Genomic DNA, 15,024 nt, shown 5'->3' on the forward strand with positions numbered 1-15,024 from the left:
AGCCAAGCAATATATATATATATATGAAAGCAATAAAAATTTAGATCCGTCCAAGATGGCGATACTAACAAGTAGTATAATGAATAGAAAATTGAAAATACTTGTTATTGAAAGTAGAACAAACACTTACAGTAGCAGTAGTTACAAGATCTCAACAGTTACAAAACTTGTTCTAGTCCTAATACAAGATTGTGAGGTAATAGGAAATAGTGGTAATAGAAGCAAGGAACTTTCTCTCAAAGAAGGCTTCTAAGGGAAGAAGTTCTAAGGAAAGAAAATTCTGAAATAAAAGCTTGTTTTAATTTAAGGGACAACCCCCCTTAAATAGGCAAAAACGGAGTGAACAGTGTCATGAACAGTAATAGATGAACAATGTCAGGTAAACAGTAACATGTGAATAGTGATAGATGAATAGTGATAAATGAATAATAAAAGTGAATTTTTCTTCTTTTTTACTCAAGATTGTGGGGAATCATCCGTAGAGATAAGCAAGAGGCCTACAAATTTAAAGTATGTGCCATATATATATATATATATATATAATGTTGGATTTTGCTAATATATGCCTAAGGACACACAATAATTAATCACTTTTAAAAATATTTTCTCGAAAATTAAAAAAATATTAACAACTTTTTCCAATCCTAAAAAAATGTTTCCAAAATGTTTAATTCATTCACCTAGTGTGGTTTAGGATCTTGTATTGGAGGAGGGACTGGTGAGGGGACATTTCGTTCAGATGCTGCCTCACCTTTTAGTTGGCATCTTGCAAAATATTATCACTAATGATGAGAATATAAAAACTAACAAAATATATTCTATAAACTATTTTAAATACATAACAGTCCACTTCTAAAAATGATCAAAGTAAATGACACTCTACTCCTTTTTCTGAATGGGAGCGGAATGTCATTTATTAAAAATTAGGTATTACTGTATTAGCTAATTTCACTACACGTCGAAGGTGTGAATGCAATGTACAATTTTCTTTTTCTTGTTCCTCTCTTTTTATTCTAAGATAATTGAACTTTCTTATTGCTAATAATAACTATTGTTTGCTGGGTTAATGTTATCATTATCTTCCCGCCCACAGGCCACAGGGAGCCTGAGATATGAAAAATAAAAGCTTACACAGACTCAGTCCAATCCAACACTCGTACTCCATTCCTTTTCAAAATAAAAGCTTACACAAACTCGATCCAACATTTGCACCCCATTCCTTTTCCTAACTCAGTTTGAAGGCATTATAATATATGATAAGATCATGCGTATTGAGCTATATGCCCGTTCCCATGAAGGCATTACTTCTGCTATAGGACCACTGCTGTGATTGAGCTAATTGAGCTGCTGGCTGCTGTGTGCTTAGCAGAGTCCTAGGACTGATAGGAGCAATTAGTTACTGTCATACCAGCTGGCCAGCTGCCATGTGCCTAATTCTAATTAGACTGTTGGAGTTGGTTGATAGTAATAGAGAATAAGTCACTTGTTATGAGATTGTACACCAGCATGCCCATCATAAATGTCTGCTTTCCTTTGTAACAGGATGTTATGGAAATGGTAAGCCAATTGTTCCTTCTCTAATTCTTATGAATCTCACTTAATCCCCATTTTTCATCTAGGAAGCCTGGTTCCCTCGAAGAACCATAGCCAGAACTCACTCAAGCATTAAAGAACCAGAAGGTTTTTATCATAATAAAGCTTCATCTATTCAAATTACTAACAGATGTAGATAACTTAGTGCCACTTAGTCATTTACAGTGTCTTACATATAGATGCAGAAAATAAAATGAAGTCTTACACAATGGTTGGCACATATCATACATGGGGCCTCACATATAAATACTGAATATAAAATGCTTGCTTGGAGTTTAGGAATGAAGAAAAACCATGGCTTGGACAATTTTAGAGCCTAGAGGAAGTGGACGATCAGTGCCCATATAGGATAGACCAACAAAACAATAAGTCCAACAGTGTTTGAAATTCCATGGGTTTGTGTAAAGGAATTTCTGAATCCACCAGATGCTCGAATATGCTCTTGCAATAGGTAACAACCAATGATAAGGCATATCAACAAATTAACCCAACTGTCCCTCAAGGTGTCTGCAAAGAAGCTAGGAGCCACAACCAGAAGAAGAATAAGAGAAGCTGGCATCTCCAGCCAATCTGCAGAGTCATCAATTAACAGGATTATAAGAAGGCACTAAACCATTACTATAACATAGTTAAAGCAACATAGTCGGCTAACACAAGCAAACTTTAGCTTTGTTCTGTCTTTGTACAATTGATGTACAGAAAGACAACAAAGGTGTGTGCCTTCTTTGCCATCTTCATGTGAGCAGTTAGAATGATTTACTTTCTAATAAATTGTTTGATACTGCTTAGCAAAGAGAAATCAATTCATTGTGAATAGAAAGTATATAACTATTAACTTTTTTTTCAGCTAACTTGCAAGATTGGAATGGACATAATGAGTCCAGTTTCAACTGATTGATTTTTTTACACAATGTCACGCACAACTTATTATTCAGAATCTCTGAGAATAAACACCCAAACCTTAATAAATCAAATTCAACACTGGTAACTAGAAATTACAATTGCACTAGTGAATCTGTCATTATAACTTTCAAGCAAAGGTGGACAGAGAAGAAGAAGAAGAAGGGAATGGCACAGCATATACCTGGGAAGTGTCGTGGGATGAAAAGCCTTAGTATAATTGCAATGAAAGCAATCCATCTCCCCACCTCACCTCTGAATGATTTTGTAGTAAAAATTTTTAAAAGTAAAGTTCAGCAGAAGTCAGAAAAGAAAATTTAAACAAGAAAAATGATTAAAAAGAGTAGGTGCACCCAGTAGGAATTATCACCTAAAAAAATTGAACAGCACGGTAGGAAGACTGAAGAAAATGTAAGGAACCAAAAGTGAAGTCAACATGTTTGTTCTCCAGTTGGTTCGATCCAATATCAACAAATAACTGTATTGAAAATTGAAAAAAAAAATGTTGTTAATTCACAAAATATGGCAATTAGAAGAACAGAACATGATACACTTTGGAATTTTAGTACACTAAAGAATAAGCCATCCATTTGTTTCAATAGCATCAGGGTTAATATCTGCCACAACTATTTGCAGGAGATGCAAGTTTAGATTGTTCATACAAATATAAGACATTCAATAATTACCATTAACATAAAAGTCCTAAACTGAATCTTATTGGATTCACTCTGAATATTGTTGTTAGTTCTGTTCATCATAAACTTATATCTTTCAGGGTATGTATTTTTTATTTGAAAGGGAGAGGGGAGTTAAGAATTGTTCTTTATACCATATGGTCCATATCTCTTTCCACTGATACCCTTAAAAGAAAATAATCAGAAGTACACTTGAAAAGCTTGATACCTTATTGCCTTGCGGTATGCCTGCAGATAAGTGAAATACTGAAAGAGTTTCTGATCTGGCTGTCTAGATCATTTAACAACTTATATAGTTCATAGTTTTTTTTTTTTCTGAGAATATATAGTTCATAGATAGTTGCTCAGGCAATCATATTACACTCCAAATCATGAGTCCTTCCTCATCATGCTTGAGTTCTCACTCATACCATTTAACCGATTACTGATATAATCAGGACATTTTGTACACAACTTGGCATACCATACCGTTAAATTTATGTGTCCTGTTTGATGAATCAAAATTAAGTCATATGGGCTCGTGCCAATCATCTAACAATCTCAGAATTATGAGATCTCACCAAAAGGGCTTCACTAAAAATGAAGTAATATGATTCAAAGATATGTAATAGAGGTAGGTGCAAACAGATTCCCATGACCATGAGTTGTGGGATATTGAACAAAATAACAAACAATATACGTCTGTGCCTCACAAGTGTGTCAAATAGCAGGGTCTACATTTTCACAAAGTAATTCAGACACAACACAACCATGATTTGAATTGGGTTTGAATTGCCCATCTATGATTTAAAAAGTTCCGTTTCATCCATCTAAAATCTATTTATATTTGCTTTAGGTTCGTAAGTCTAATATATTGCGCTTATAATAAGATCAAAATTTTTGTCTACATATTTGAATTTAAACGATTTGGGGCTCAGAAGATATTAAAGAACGAGACCTCGTGTGTGTAATAGGCAAAGTTTTACACTAAAGCCCAGCTCTAAAGCACAATTAACACAATATTATGCCGAATATGTTTACAAAAACGATAAGGAAGATAAGCAGTAAACAGAGCACAGTTTGACTTTAACAATAAGAAAATCAACAAAACATCAGTCTCAAAAATTTTAATTGAAAATCAATAAAAGTTAGCACTTTCCACATGGGAATATTCCATTCATAGAAACAAAAAATAGTGAGTGTCACTTTCCCATTTCTATGCATAACGACGCAACTCTTAATATATTCACATCCAAAACACTAAAAAAAACATCAATTACTACCAAACAACGGGAAAGATATAAGAAAAGAACTAACTACAAAAATCGAAATATATAAAAAGAAAGTACTCACATAGCAGCAAAGGAAGCGACCCATTTGAGAAAAGAGGTCCCAAAGCTGAGGCCACCAAGCTTAGTGGCATGATTGATAAGTCTCTTAGCAGCAATCTTGAACTCATCGATATCAGAGTTGATGAGATCCTGAGTGGCTGGATCAGTTTTCATAGCCAAATACTCATTCCTCCCCATTCTGCTTCTTCTTCTTCTTTTTCTTTCAGATCTAAACCCACTAAAAAAATAGAGGAATTTGAAGACCAAAGTGGGAATGAGAAGCAGATATAGATATATAGCAAGAAGGCAAGTCACACACAAGTGGCCAAAGACTTTAATTAGAAAAAAGACAGCAGGATTATGAAGCAGCTTAGTTGGCTACATGTCAATCTAATGGATGGAATTTACGTCAATTCGGGTTGGGGGGACAATTTTAACTGTGGGGGACCTACTTGGGCGTTGTTTTAAGCTCAAGTCAGTTAGGGCCATGGAATCTAAAATGTTCCAATGTTCTCTCTAATCTTTTCTGTCTGACTGCTTCCTATCTATGGTTTCGCCACTTTCGGATCACTGACTCACTGTCCACGAGGCACTGTTACTTTCAGTGTCATCTCTTTGCTTACGTGTATTTCATGATAGAGTGAAACGTGTTTGTCCGTTTCATCACATGCATTGTCGGCCGGCCCAATTTTTTAGAGCTGTTGAGCCCAATGCAAGTTTTAACTTCTACTTTAATTGGTCTAGTACAAGTAGCCTAGTTCAACTTAAATTATCAGCCCAATTCATGATCTCGGTAATGCATATTGTGTGGGGTCAAACCTCTTATCTCGGGGTATGAGTCTAAACCGTAACAACTAAATGATGGATAAATCTTGATTGAACAATAACAAAAAAACACTAAATATAAAATAAGTAGGAATCTTATCATTAATAACCGCTATTAGAAAGATCAAGAGGGGTTACAAAGGTATTGAGTTATACTCAGTATTTTCTTAGCTTTGATCTTAACACTCTCTCTTAGTTCTTTTCTAAGCTTTTTTTGAATCCCCCGGGGGATTCATCCCCATTTTTACTCTTGGAGGCACTGTCCACTTGTTGGGATGATATTAAGTGGGAAAGATACTTGTCTCATCCCCTTTTTTTGAGGCAGAAATGGGTGGTGGTCAGCATGGATGGTGCTATATATTGACTAGGGGGCAATGGCCTCCCCAAATTTTTTTTTTTTTTTTTTTTTTTAATTTAGTAGAATATTAGTGGTACTAATTTTAGCAATTTTGTTCAATAAAATTACACTTTTCCCCTCTTAACAATGCCATCAATTCCTTTAAGAGTAATGTTATAGTCACAAACTTTTTTACAACATTTTTACAAACTATTGAAGTAGCAAATTCTTATTGGTTCGCACACTTGCATCACTTTTTACTTACCAATAATCACTCACCACATTAGCAATTTGTAAAAACTTTGTTGTTTTAGCATTTTCCACCTTTTAAAGGCCATAAAAATTAATAGATTCAATTTAAAACCAAATATAAAAACCCAAAAAAATTAGATCAACAACAAAAATTATCAATAATAAAGCTAAAAAAATTTAAGTTCAATAAATCTATTTTACCCAAAACAAACAACTTGGCTATTTAAAAAGTTTTAAACAAAAATCCTTGTTAGAGCCGTCAGCTAGTAGCAGAGCCGCCCCCTAACTCTAGGTCAAACTATTGAGCACTGTTTTGCTATGTCATTCAACCATTAATGCAGCATTACTGGTAGGTGAAATGAATTTAATGCGGTGAGGGTGATTGCTTTCTCCAGAAGCATCCTTCTTCAAGCTTGTTGGATTGCTTGTTGTTCGGCCCACACCAGCCTTTACCTACATTCTCGGTGATAGATGAGCCTTGACACATCGCCAAGGAGGGAAAACTCCTCGGTCATATTTAGAGGGGTGGATCCTTGTTGGATATTTCCTTCCTAGGACTTGCAATAGTTGTCACCTCTCTTCTCTAAAACTGGAACTCATGGAGGGACCCCTTTGGGGCCCGTTTTGATTAGGCCCGTCCTCATTGGTCCAAGTCTTCCTTCTTGTTTTGGACTTTTGGGCCAAGAGGGCCAGGCCCATTTTCCATAATTGAATACTCCTTCCACACATATTTACAAGCAAAAGTAGAAGAGAAAAATAGCTGTTCTAAATTCGTAGAATCGTAATTGATTTAAAACACGTTTTTTTTTTCTTTCTTCTTATTTTGTTGAGTATAATTTTTTTGAAACATTCTTTTGTTGTTGTTAAAAACTGGCTTGCACATCTGCTAATATCTTCCTATTGGAAGGGTAATTAAAGGTACATATGTGCCAGAGTTCCTTTTTCGGTTTCAATATAATGGTGGGTCACCTACTCAACTTCCAAATATCACCTTTTACTTTGGTAGAGCCGGAACTAAATAAATAGCATTAACAAGCATAAACTGTAAGAGTACTTGACAGTGGAAGCTACCTAGTGGAGTAACAGCAATACGTGAGAAACTCAGATTGGGTAGCATAACACCTTTCAATATGTAAGTACATCTGCGCATTAATTAGTCTTCCCAAAGGGAGTTGCTAGATAGAAGAGGATCAATCTCTTTTTTTTTAAAGGTACTATAACATTAATTATAGTAGAACCTTGGCTAACTTTATGTGGGCTTTGTAAGTGCAAGCATACGGGTGATAGTCCTGTATACAACTATACATATGCTAAACCCATCCCACGCAATTTGTACATGCAATAATTCTCTTTGTTATTTATTTGTTTTTTTGGTTTAGTATTATAATATTAAAAAGTGATATATAAATAACCATGTGCATTTTATTTTTTAAAGAAAGATATAAGGTAACGTGGAATAATGTTTAAAAATATGATAGATAGTATGGTTATTTATTCGTTGCCTTTATTTGTAGTGGTTATTTATGCCCAATAACTTGTGGGCCAGGCCCATTTGTTCGCTGGGGCCCAAAGGCCCAAGCCGAGGAAGGTTATGGCCCAGGTTCGGTAATACAAGTACAAAATAGCCTTGGGATACAGCCGAGGACGATTCAGTCCTCGGCATGTCCGAGGTCTCACCGAAAGGAAGGGCAAAAACGGTATAGGACCAGCTTGGAAGAAAATCTAAAATATCTGGGTCAATAGAGAAGGATACGCTGTAAAGTATAAACGACCAGGGAAAACTGCCCTTACTGTCATTCAACACTCTGCACTTGACAGAGCCATACTCTTCAGCTTTTACAACCACCCCCAACCACTCTAGGTATGGGCTGATGGGACAAGTATCAGTCTGGGAAAAGTCGATCCTACACGTGGACGAAGGATAAAGGAACACATGCGAGTATAAAAAAAAAAGAAAGGAATCCAGATGGGGGGCTGGGAAAAATGACCAAAAACCAGAGCCTCCCAGCCCGCCTCTAGGAGAAAAACTCTTAGGGCGAAAATGACTTAACCATGTATGAACACCACGAAAAACCCATCGTCTGGTGACTAAGGCCTAGCCTTTCAAACCCACGCTCTACAAATGATATTGTTTGGGCATTTTTACGTACAAACCCAACACTATTACGGGTCGTTACGAATCGTGTCCTTACAATTGGCGCCGTCTGTGGGAAAGGCTTGTGTGTTGGCATAGACGGTAGGTCGAGAAAGTCCCCTTATCATTTCTAACAGCCGGTTATAGTGTTCTAGCGTAGAGTTCCACTAGGGGTTATGATTCTTGACTAGGGGCTACGCTTTGTAGCATTAATCGCATGGATGGTTCTAGGGGCTTGGCCGAGGAGCCAAACCCCCTAAAGCCAAGGCCCCATGCCAAAAACTGAGTTTTGAACAGAATCAAGGTATTGCATGATCCTAGGACTCAAACCTATGGGGAAACCAACTACTTAGATGAGAAAACTGAGTTTTGGACAGAACCAAGGTATTGCATAGTCCTCGGACTCAAACCTATGGGGAAACCAACTACTTAGATGAGAAAACTGAGTTTTGGACAGAACCAAGGTATTGCATGGTCCTCGGACTCAAACCTATGGGAAAACCAACTACTTAGTTGAGAAAACTGAGTTTTGGACAGAACCAAGGTATTGCATGATCCTAGGACTCAAACCTATGGGGAAACCAACTACTTAGATGAGAAAACTGAGTTTTGGACAGAACTAAGGTATTGCATGGTCCTCGGACTCAAACCTATGGGGAAACCAACTACTTAGATGAGAAAACTGAGTTTTGGACAGAACCAAGGTATTGCATGGTCCTCGGACTCAAACCTGTGGGGAAACCAACTACTTAGATGAGAAAACTGAGTTTTGGACAAAATCAAGGTATTGCATGGTCCTAGGACTCAAACCTATGGGGAAACCAACTATTTAGATGAGAAAACTGAGTTTTGGACAGAACTAGGGTATTGTTGGGTCCTCGGACTCAAACCTATGGAAAGGTCCGCTACTTAATAAAAATTCTAAGTTGCTCAATCCTCGGGTCAAATACCAGAAAAGGTTAAAGCTATGAAAGTTGTTAGGAAGATGGTGAAACGCCCTGTTACTCAGCAACCTGGAGGGGCTGTTTGTTTTTGGGTTATATGTCTTCGGATGATTACCTCCTACACCGCACCGAGCATTCAGTTGTCATCTCGGCTATTTTGGGGTAAGTGTTGTTTTCTCAGGTCGGCATTATTGTGCCAAACAACTCTATTAAATTCATGATAATATCTTTTTCTTAGCAAAGAGTTTTGACCCTAAGTGTCATTTGTTCAAGTCGGTATTATTGTGCCAAGCAACACTCATAAGTTCATAATAGCGCCTTTTTTTTCTTAATAAGGGATTTCGGCCCTAAGTATTGTGCTCTCAGGTCGGCAGTATTGTGCCAGACCGCCCCAATAAGCTCATCATAATATCCTTTCTTTTTCTTCTTAATATGGGTTTCAGCCCTAAGTATCGTTTGTTTGATTCAGTATTATTAAGTCGGATAGTTTCGATAAACACAGAGTAAGATCTTTTTATTAACTAGGATTTCGGTCCTAGACATCGGTCAAAGTGTAAAAATAAAATGAATTCACAAGATAGTATGTCTATTCACGGCGTAACCATTTCAGAAATAAAGAGATAGAACATGTGAAATAAAGTAATAACGACTTTTATTAATATAAAGAGGTATTACAACGTACAAAGAAGGGCTAAAACAAGCCTATACAGAAGGTGGATTACAAAAACAATAAAAAAAAAAAAAAACAAAACAAACAACAACAATAAGACAAATAAACAGTCAGATGTCTTTTTAAACTCGTTTCCGAAGTCCTTCCAAACTTTGCCCCAGTAGCGCTTATATTGAGAGGAGGACCTTCCTTAGAGAAAGAAGGAGGAGAAGAAGAGAAAGAAGGAAAGGCACCAGGATGGATCTGGTGGTGGAAAGAAGAAGAAAGAGAGGCAAAAGGAGGCACCAGTGAACGAAGAGAGGAAGAAGCAGGGGCATTTAGTCCCTGCGTCAGTCCTGACTCCTAACACGCTGGTGCCATGTTAGCTATGCTCATGAGAGAGCGGCTGGTACTGATAATGGGTGACCCCAGCTCAGTCGCGTCGAAAGTTTGACGCGACGAGCCCCTGCTTCGGATTTTGGCTGAAAGGAAGGTGAGAAGTATCTTGAGTCTCTGTCATCCCTGCCCTGACCGAGCCATTTTTAGTTTCATAAGAACATGGTATTTCTGAGAAGGGTATGGTTCCTTCATTACTTACTCCTATCTCAAACGTATTACAAGTTAAAGTATAACTAGCGAATAAAGTAAACTCTGGAGGAAGCTAAGAGTTTCAGATTTCAGAGGGATTAAAAGGGTTTCTGTACAGGAGAAATAACCTCTTGCTTTTTCTTTTTATATGAAGGGCGAAACGGAAGGTATTTAATCTGTTCAGATTTCCAAGAAAATCTGTAAACGAGAATATACCTGTTCCACTTCCCCACACCGTCAATAACCGTTGAATTTAAATGATCTCGTAAAGGGAAATCATTAAAGGCACGTTTTGGATAACCAAACGGCAGGAACGCATTGTGAATGAATTCAGAGGAATGTCTCGTAGACTGGTACGTTTCCTGGGCAGATGAAGAAGCGCCAACATTAATGAAAGGCTGAGTTAAACGAGCAGTAATAAAGGCTTGGTATTACCAAAATCCTCCTCTCCAACCAAGAGGTCGGACAGCAGGGTTTTGAGGGGCTATTGTGGGGCCCAATAACTTGTGGGCCAGGCCCATTTATTCGCTGGGGCCCAAAGGCCAAAGCCGAGGAAGGTTATGGCCTAGGCTCGGTAATACAAGTACAAAATAGCCTTGGGATACAGCCGAGGACGATTCAGTCCTCGGCATGTCCGAGGTCTCACCGAAAGGAAGGGCAAAAACGGTATAGGACCAGCTTGGAAGAAAATCTAAAATATCTGGGTCAATGGAGAAGGATACGCTGTAAAGTATAAACGACCAGGGAAAACTGCCCTTACTGTCATTCAACACTCTGCACCTGACAGAGCTATACTCTTCAGCTTTTACAATCACCCCCAACCACTCTGGGTATGGGCTGATGAGACAAGTATCAGTCTGGGAAAAGTCGATCCTACACGTGGACGAAGGATAAAGGAACACATGCGAGTATAAAAAGAAAAGAAAGGAATCCAGATGGGGGCCTGGGAAAAATGGCCAAAAACCAGAGCCTCCCAGCCCGCCTCCAGGAGAAAGACTCCTAGGGCGAAAATGACTTAACCATGTATGAACACCACGAAAAACCCACCGTCTGGTGACTAAGGCCTAGCCTTTCAAACCCACGCTCTACAAATGGTATTATTTGGGCCTTTTTACGTACGAACCCAACACTGTTACGCGTCGTTACGAATCGTGTCCTTACAATCATGAATAACAAATGATACTCTAAATGATATCATTTAAGTATTTATTTTATTTAGAACATTTTTTACTTTGGTTGCCAGGATCCTTGTTTTTTTTTTTTCAAACTATGTTTTATAGATAATAATGGCAGCAACACCAACTCTGTTTTCTTTGCTTGTCCATCATGGTCCAACAACATTGATCTTTCACGATGTTGATAGGAATTGGTATTCTATATGGATATGTGTCAAGATGTATTAGAGACTGCACATGTGTATATGTCTAACTAATTCATCACACGTGATTTGCCAGACCATTTGCATTTCAATTGAGTTTGTTTGGATTATTATCAAATAATGGGTCCCATAGCTGGACTAAAATGGACTAAAACTAGAAAACATTTGCATTTGCAAAATGCATTTAGGCTGGTGGGAGCGGATGAGTGTGGAGTACCCTTTCTAAACATTTCAATATTGGAAATGGAAAAAATGTTGTGCATATTTTTTTTTTTAGGTGGAATGAACAAACAGCTTGTAATGATGTTTGTGTTTAAGGACTAAAATGGTTACTTTTTAATTGTCTTGGATATATTCAGCACTACTCTAAACCTTAAGATGATTACTTGGAATTTACTCAATTAACAAATCACATAGTATGTGGGTCCTTTTTGGACGGTGCCCAGGCCCAAGTAGAAACAAAGACCCCGAGCCTTTTACTTGTTGTTTTAAGGGACTGGGCTTGGTTCACCGCTGCTAAATGGGTTGATTACAAACTAGATGGTGCACAGAACACGAATCCTACAACACATACATGCTAGCAAACAAGAAAAATATGCATTGAACAGCAAGAAACAATAAATGGGCAATGTGGTAAAGAATAACACAAAATAAAACGTTGGGGGGCCTTAAGACAATGTGAAATATTTCATTACTTTCTTAATTGTGTAATATATTATGCTCATTAGGACATGTTACAAGGTCCAAATAAGTTCAAAAATCACAGACTTTGATGACTCTTCAAGCCTCTAAGGCTTGCAAAGTTTGAATCCTTTTGAATTCGAGTGTGTTCTCTAGTAGCTGTTTGAGGATACCAGGCGGTAGTTCCCTCTCTTTTCTTTCATTTTTTGAATTCTAACAAAGTTTTCTCAATGATTCTATTCTAATTCACTGTTGCTGAATGTCCATCACTGTTGGTTGCTTCCCCTTTTTATAGTGTCATCCTAGGGTTCTGGGGTACCACTGATTCCCTCCATTTGCTCTCCTAAGTTCTAGAACCAATGTTGTGTCAGCAACATTGGTGGCTGACCCCTTCCTCATTCCTCATTATTTTCTTCTTTTGGAGTTTCTTCCTTAAAAGCCTTCTGCTGTCTTTCCGTTCTGGTATGTCTTAAAGAGCTGACCTTGGGTCTTTCTCCTTTCAAGGTTTCTAGTTCCCACATTTTCAGACTCAACTTTTGGCTGCCTTTCCCTTTGTCATTTTTCCCAAGTGGGCTAATTCTTTCCTGCCAGGTTGAATGTTTTTGAGCCATTTCCCTTCATGGTTCTTCTTTCTGGGTTCCCCAAGGTACCAATCCTTATTCATGAATTGTTGGTTCCCAAGCCTTCTGATTCCTTTTTGCATCATTGGATGGTTGATAGGGACATATTTGTTCTCATTCCTTGGCACCCCCTTTGAATTGTCTTTGTCAAACCCTAACTTTATTGCATGTCTCGAGGATCCCGAGCTCCTGGCAGTCCCTACGTATCCCGGCCCAATTCTTACCACTAGGCTCCCTAGCGATTTTCTGACCTTGGCGGGCTGGGCTTTTCTTCTTCCCTTCGTTTAATGAGTTCTAAGGCTTACCCACTCGTGAGTTTAGGTTCCTCCTCAAAACCCTTAATGGATTTGGGCCTACCATCTCTTTCTTTATTACAGGCTCAAGTATTTTATTTTTATAGAGTTCAATTCTCTGTGCCACTTTAGGTCTTGGTGCAATATTGTGACTTTTTAGACCTCGACACATAGTTATGCTAAAAGATAAAGGTAGTTCAGAGAGTTTAAGAATTTGTGTGAGGGTATTTTAGTATGCAATAAGTTGAAACCGAAACAGGGAATCATGTTATTAATAGTATAGATAATTATATATAAGTGTTAGATGTATTATAGTTTAAGTGGCCTAAACCAACTGTAGGCCAATGTACTTGTTAAATAAGCATATTAACCTTAGGTTTAGTCTACACTTAGCTTAGGATTAGTCAAGTATTCTCCAGCATATAAACTCTACATTAAGTTCATTGTAACACAAATGCTTAATATCAATATGTATTTGTTAAGGGTTTTTTCATTGTGAACGTAGGCTATTTTAGGTTGAACCACGTAAACCTTTAATACATGCTTTCTCTTTTATGCTTCCACTCATCATTTAATCATCACATATAGTCACACAACTTTCACAATAAGTGTGTTGTAGTATGATAAAATCAATAAAATATAGTTGTATTTGAACCGTCTGTGACTGCACATTTATAAACATTGCTCTCTATGCTCTTTCAAATTGGCGCCTAGCAAAGAACATGATGTAGGGCCAGATCCAAATTAACAATGGTAAATTTTAGATAACTATCCTAAGATCTTGTCTAATGCCAAACACATCCAAGATAATTAAAAAGCAACCATTTTAGTCCTTAAACACAAATGTCGTTACAAGTGTTTGTTCACTCCTCATAAAACAAAATCTGCACAACTTTTTTTTTTTTTTTTTCCATTTCCAAGATTGCATGTTCAAAAAATGTACCCCACACCATATATTCTCGCCAGCCCAAAATCTACACATTTTCGTCCAACATGTTCATTTTTAGCTCTTCCAAAGAGCAACAAGAGCTCTTTTCAGTCTTCATCAGAGTTAGAATTTAGACTTTCACTCAAAAATAATTTTCAAACTGAGCAAAGAGAAAGAGGGCTTCTATTCAAGTTTTAATTTGGAGAGAGGTACAAATTAGTTCTTGATATTAGCTAAAATTCTTGTGATGGAAGAAGTATTAATTACTTGAAAAATAGTTGATTTAGTTTTTGTTCAGGTTTCTTTTGTAGGTTGCGCTTTTAGCTTCTTGATTCTTTTCTTGGTAATTTTTGACTCTTTTGGTATGTAATCTTGGATTTTTTTTCCCCTCTAAATTTATAGTTTTTGGTATGTAAAGATCTTAATCTTTATGGAAATTAAAGGATAAACACTAAAAATAAATTAGGATCAACTAAGGAATCCTGAATCCTTGACCTTAACTGATTTTTTTGCATAAATGGTTTTTCTGATGATTTTATTCCAATAAACTACTACTACTTTTATTCAAGATAACCCTTGCATTTTAGGAACAACTTATCTTAATAAAAATCAAAGAGCTCCACTAGCCGTTACAATCCTATTGATGATATCTCAGAATCAAAGTTTATTCATCATGAATACCATTTAGATGAAATGGTACTCTAAATGATATCATTTAAATATTTCTTTTTATTTAGCACATTTTTTACTTTGGTACCAGGCTTGGCGTAGTTGCTTGATTTATGGATCCTTGATTCATGTTTGCTTAATTAATGGTGAATAAAATTTGATTATGAAATATCCTCAATAAATCCAATCAAATGACTAACATATTCCCTTACCCTACTAAAATGCAAA

General features: G+C 37.1%; 1 protein-coding gene across 1 annotated transcript; it reads right to left on the reverse strand.

Moving 5' to 3' along the window:
• Window positions 1-1,681: 1,681 nt before the first annotated feature.
• Window positions 1,682-4,965, reverse strand: LOC126732630 (cold-regulated 413 plasma membrane protein 2-like). Its single transcript, XM_050435592.1, has 4 exons — window positions 4,521-4,965; window positions 2,864-2,971; window positions 2,678-2,748; window positions 1,682-2,163 (listed from the first exon to the last, which is right to left on the reverse strand). Exons 1-4 carry the CDS (start codon window positions 4,694-4,696, stop codon window positions 1,910-1,912), a joined length of 609 nt encoding a protein of 202 aa, XP_050291549.1. The 5' UTR covers window positions 4,697-4,965; the 3' UTR covers window positions 1,682-1,909.
• Between the last annotated feature and the right edge of the window lie 10,059 nt (window positions 4,966-15,024).

Source organism: Quercus robur, chromosome 6 (assembly GCF_932294415.1).
Source record: "Quercus robur chromosome 6, dhQueRobu3.1, whole genome shotgun sequence".
Classification (NCBI taxonomy): Eukaryota; Viridiplantae; Streptophyta; class Magnoliopsida; order Fagales; family Fagaceae; genus Quercus; species Quercus robur.

Bases quoted from the DNA above. Each gene is read 5' to 3' on its own strand.
- LOC126732630 (XM_050435592.1), bottom strand. From the start codon at position 4,696: ATGGGGAGGAATGAGTATTTGGCTATGAAAACTGATCCAGCCACTCAG. The intron at 2,972-4,520 runs GTGAGTACTTTC...TTTTCAATACAG, and splicing joins GTCGCTTCCTTTGCTGCTAT to TTATTTGTTGATATTGGATC. The intron at 2,164-2,677 runs GTATATGCTGTG...ATGACTCTGCAG, and splicing joins CATCCCACGACACTTCCCAG to ATTGGCTGGAGATGCCAGCT.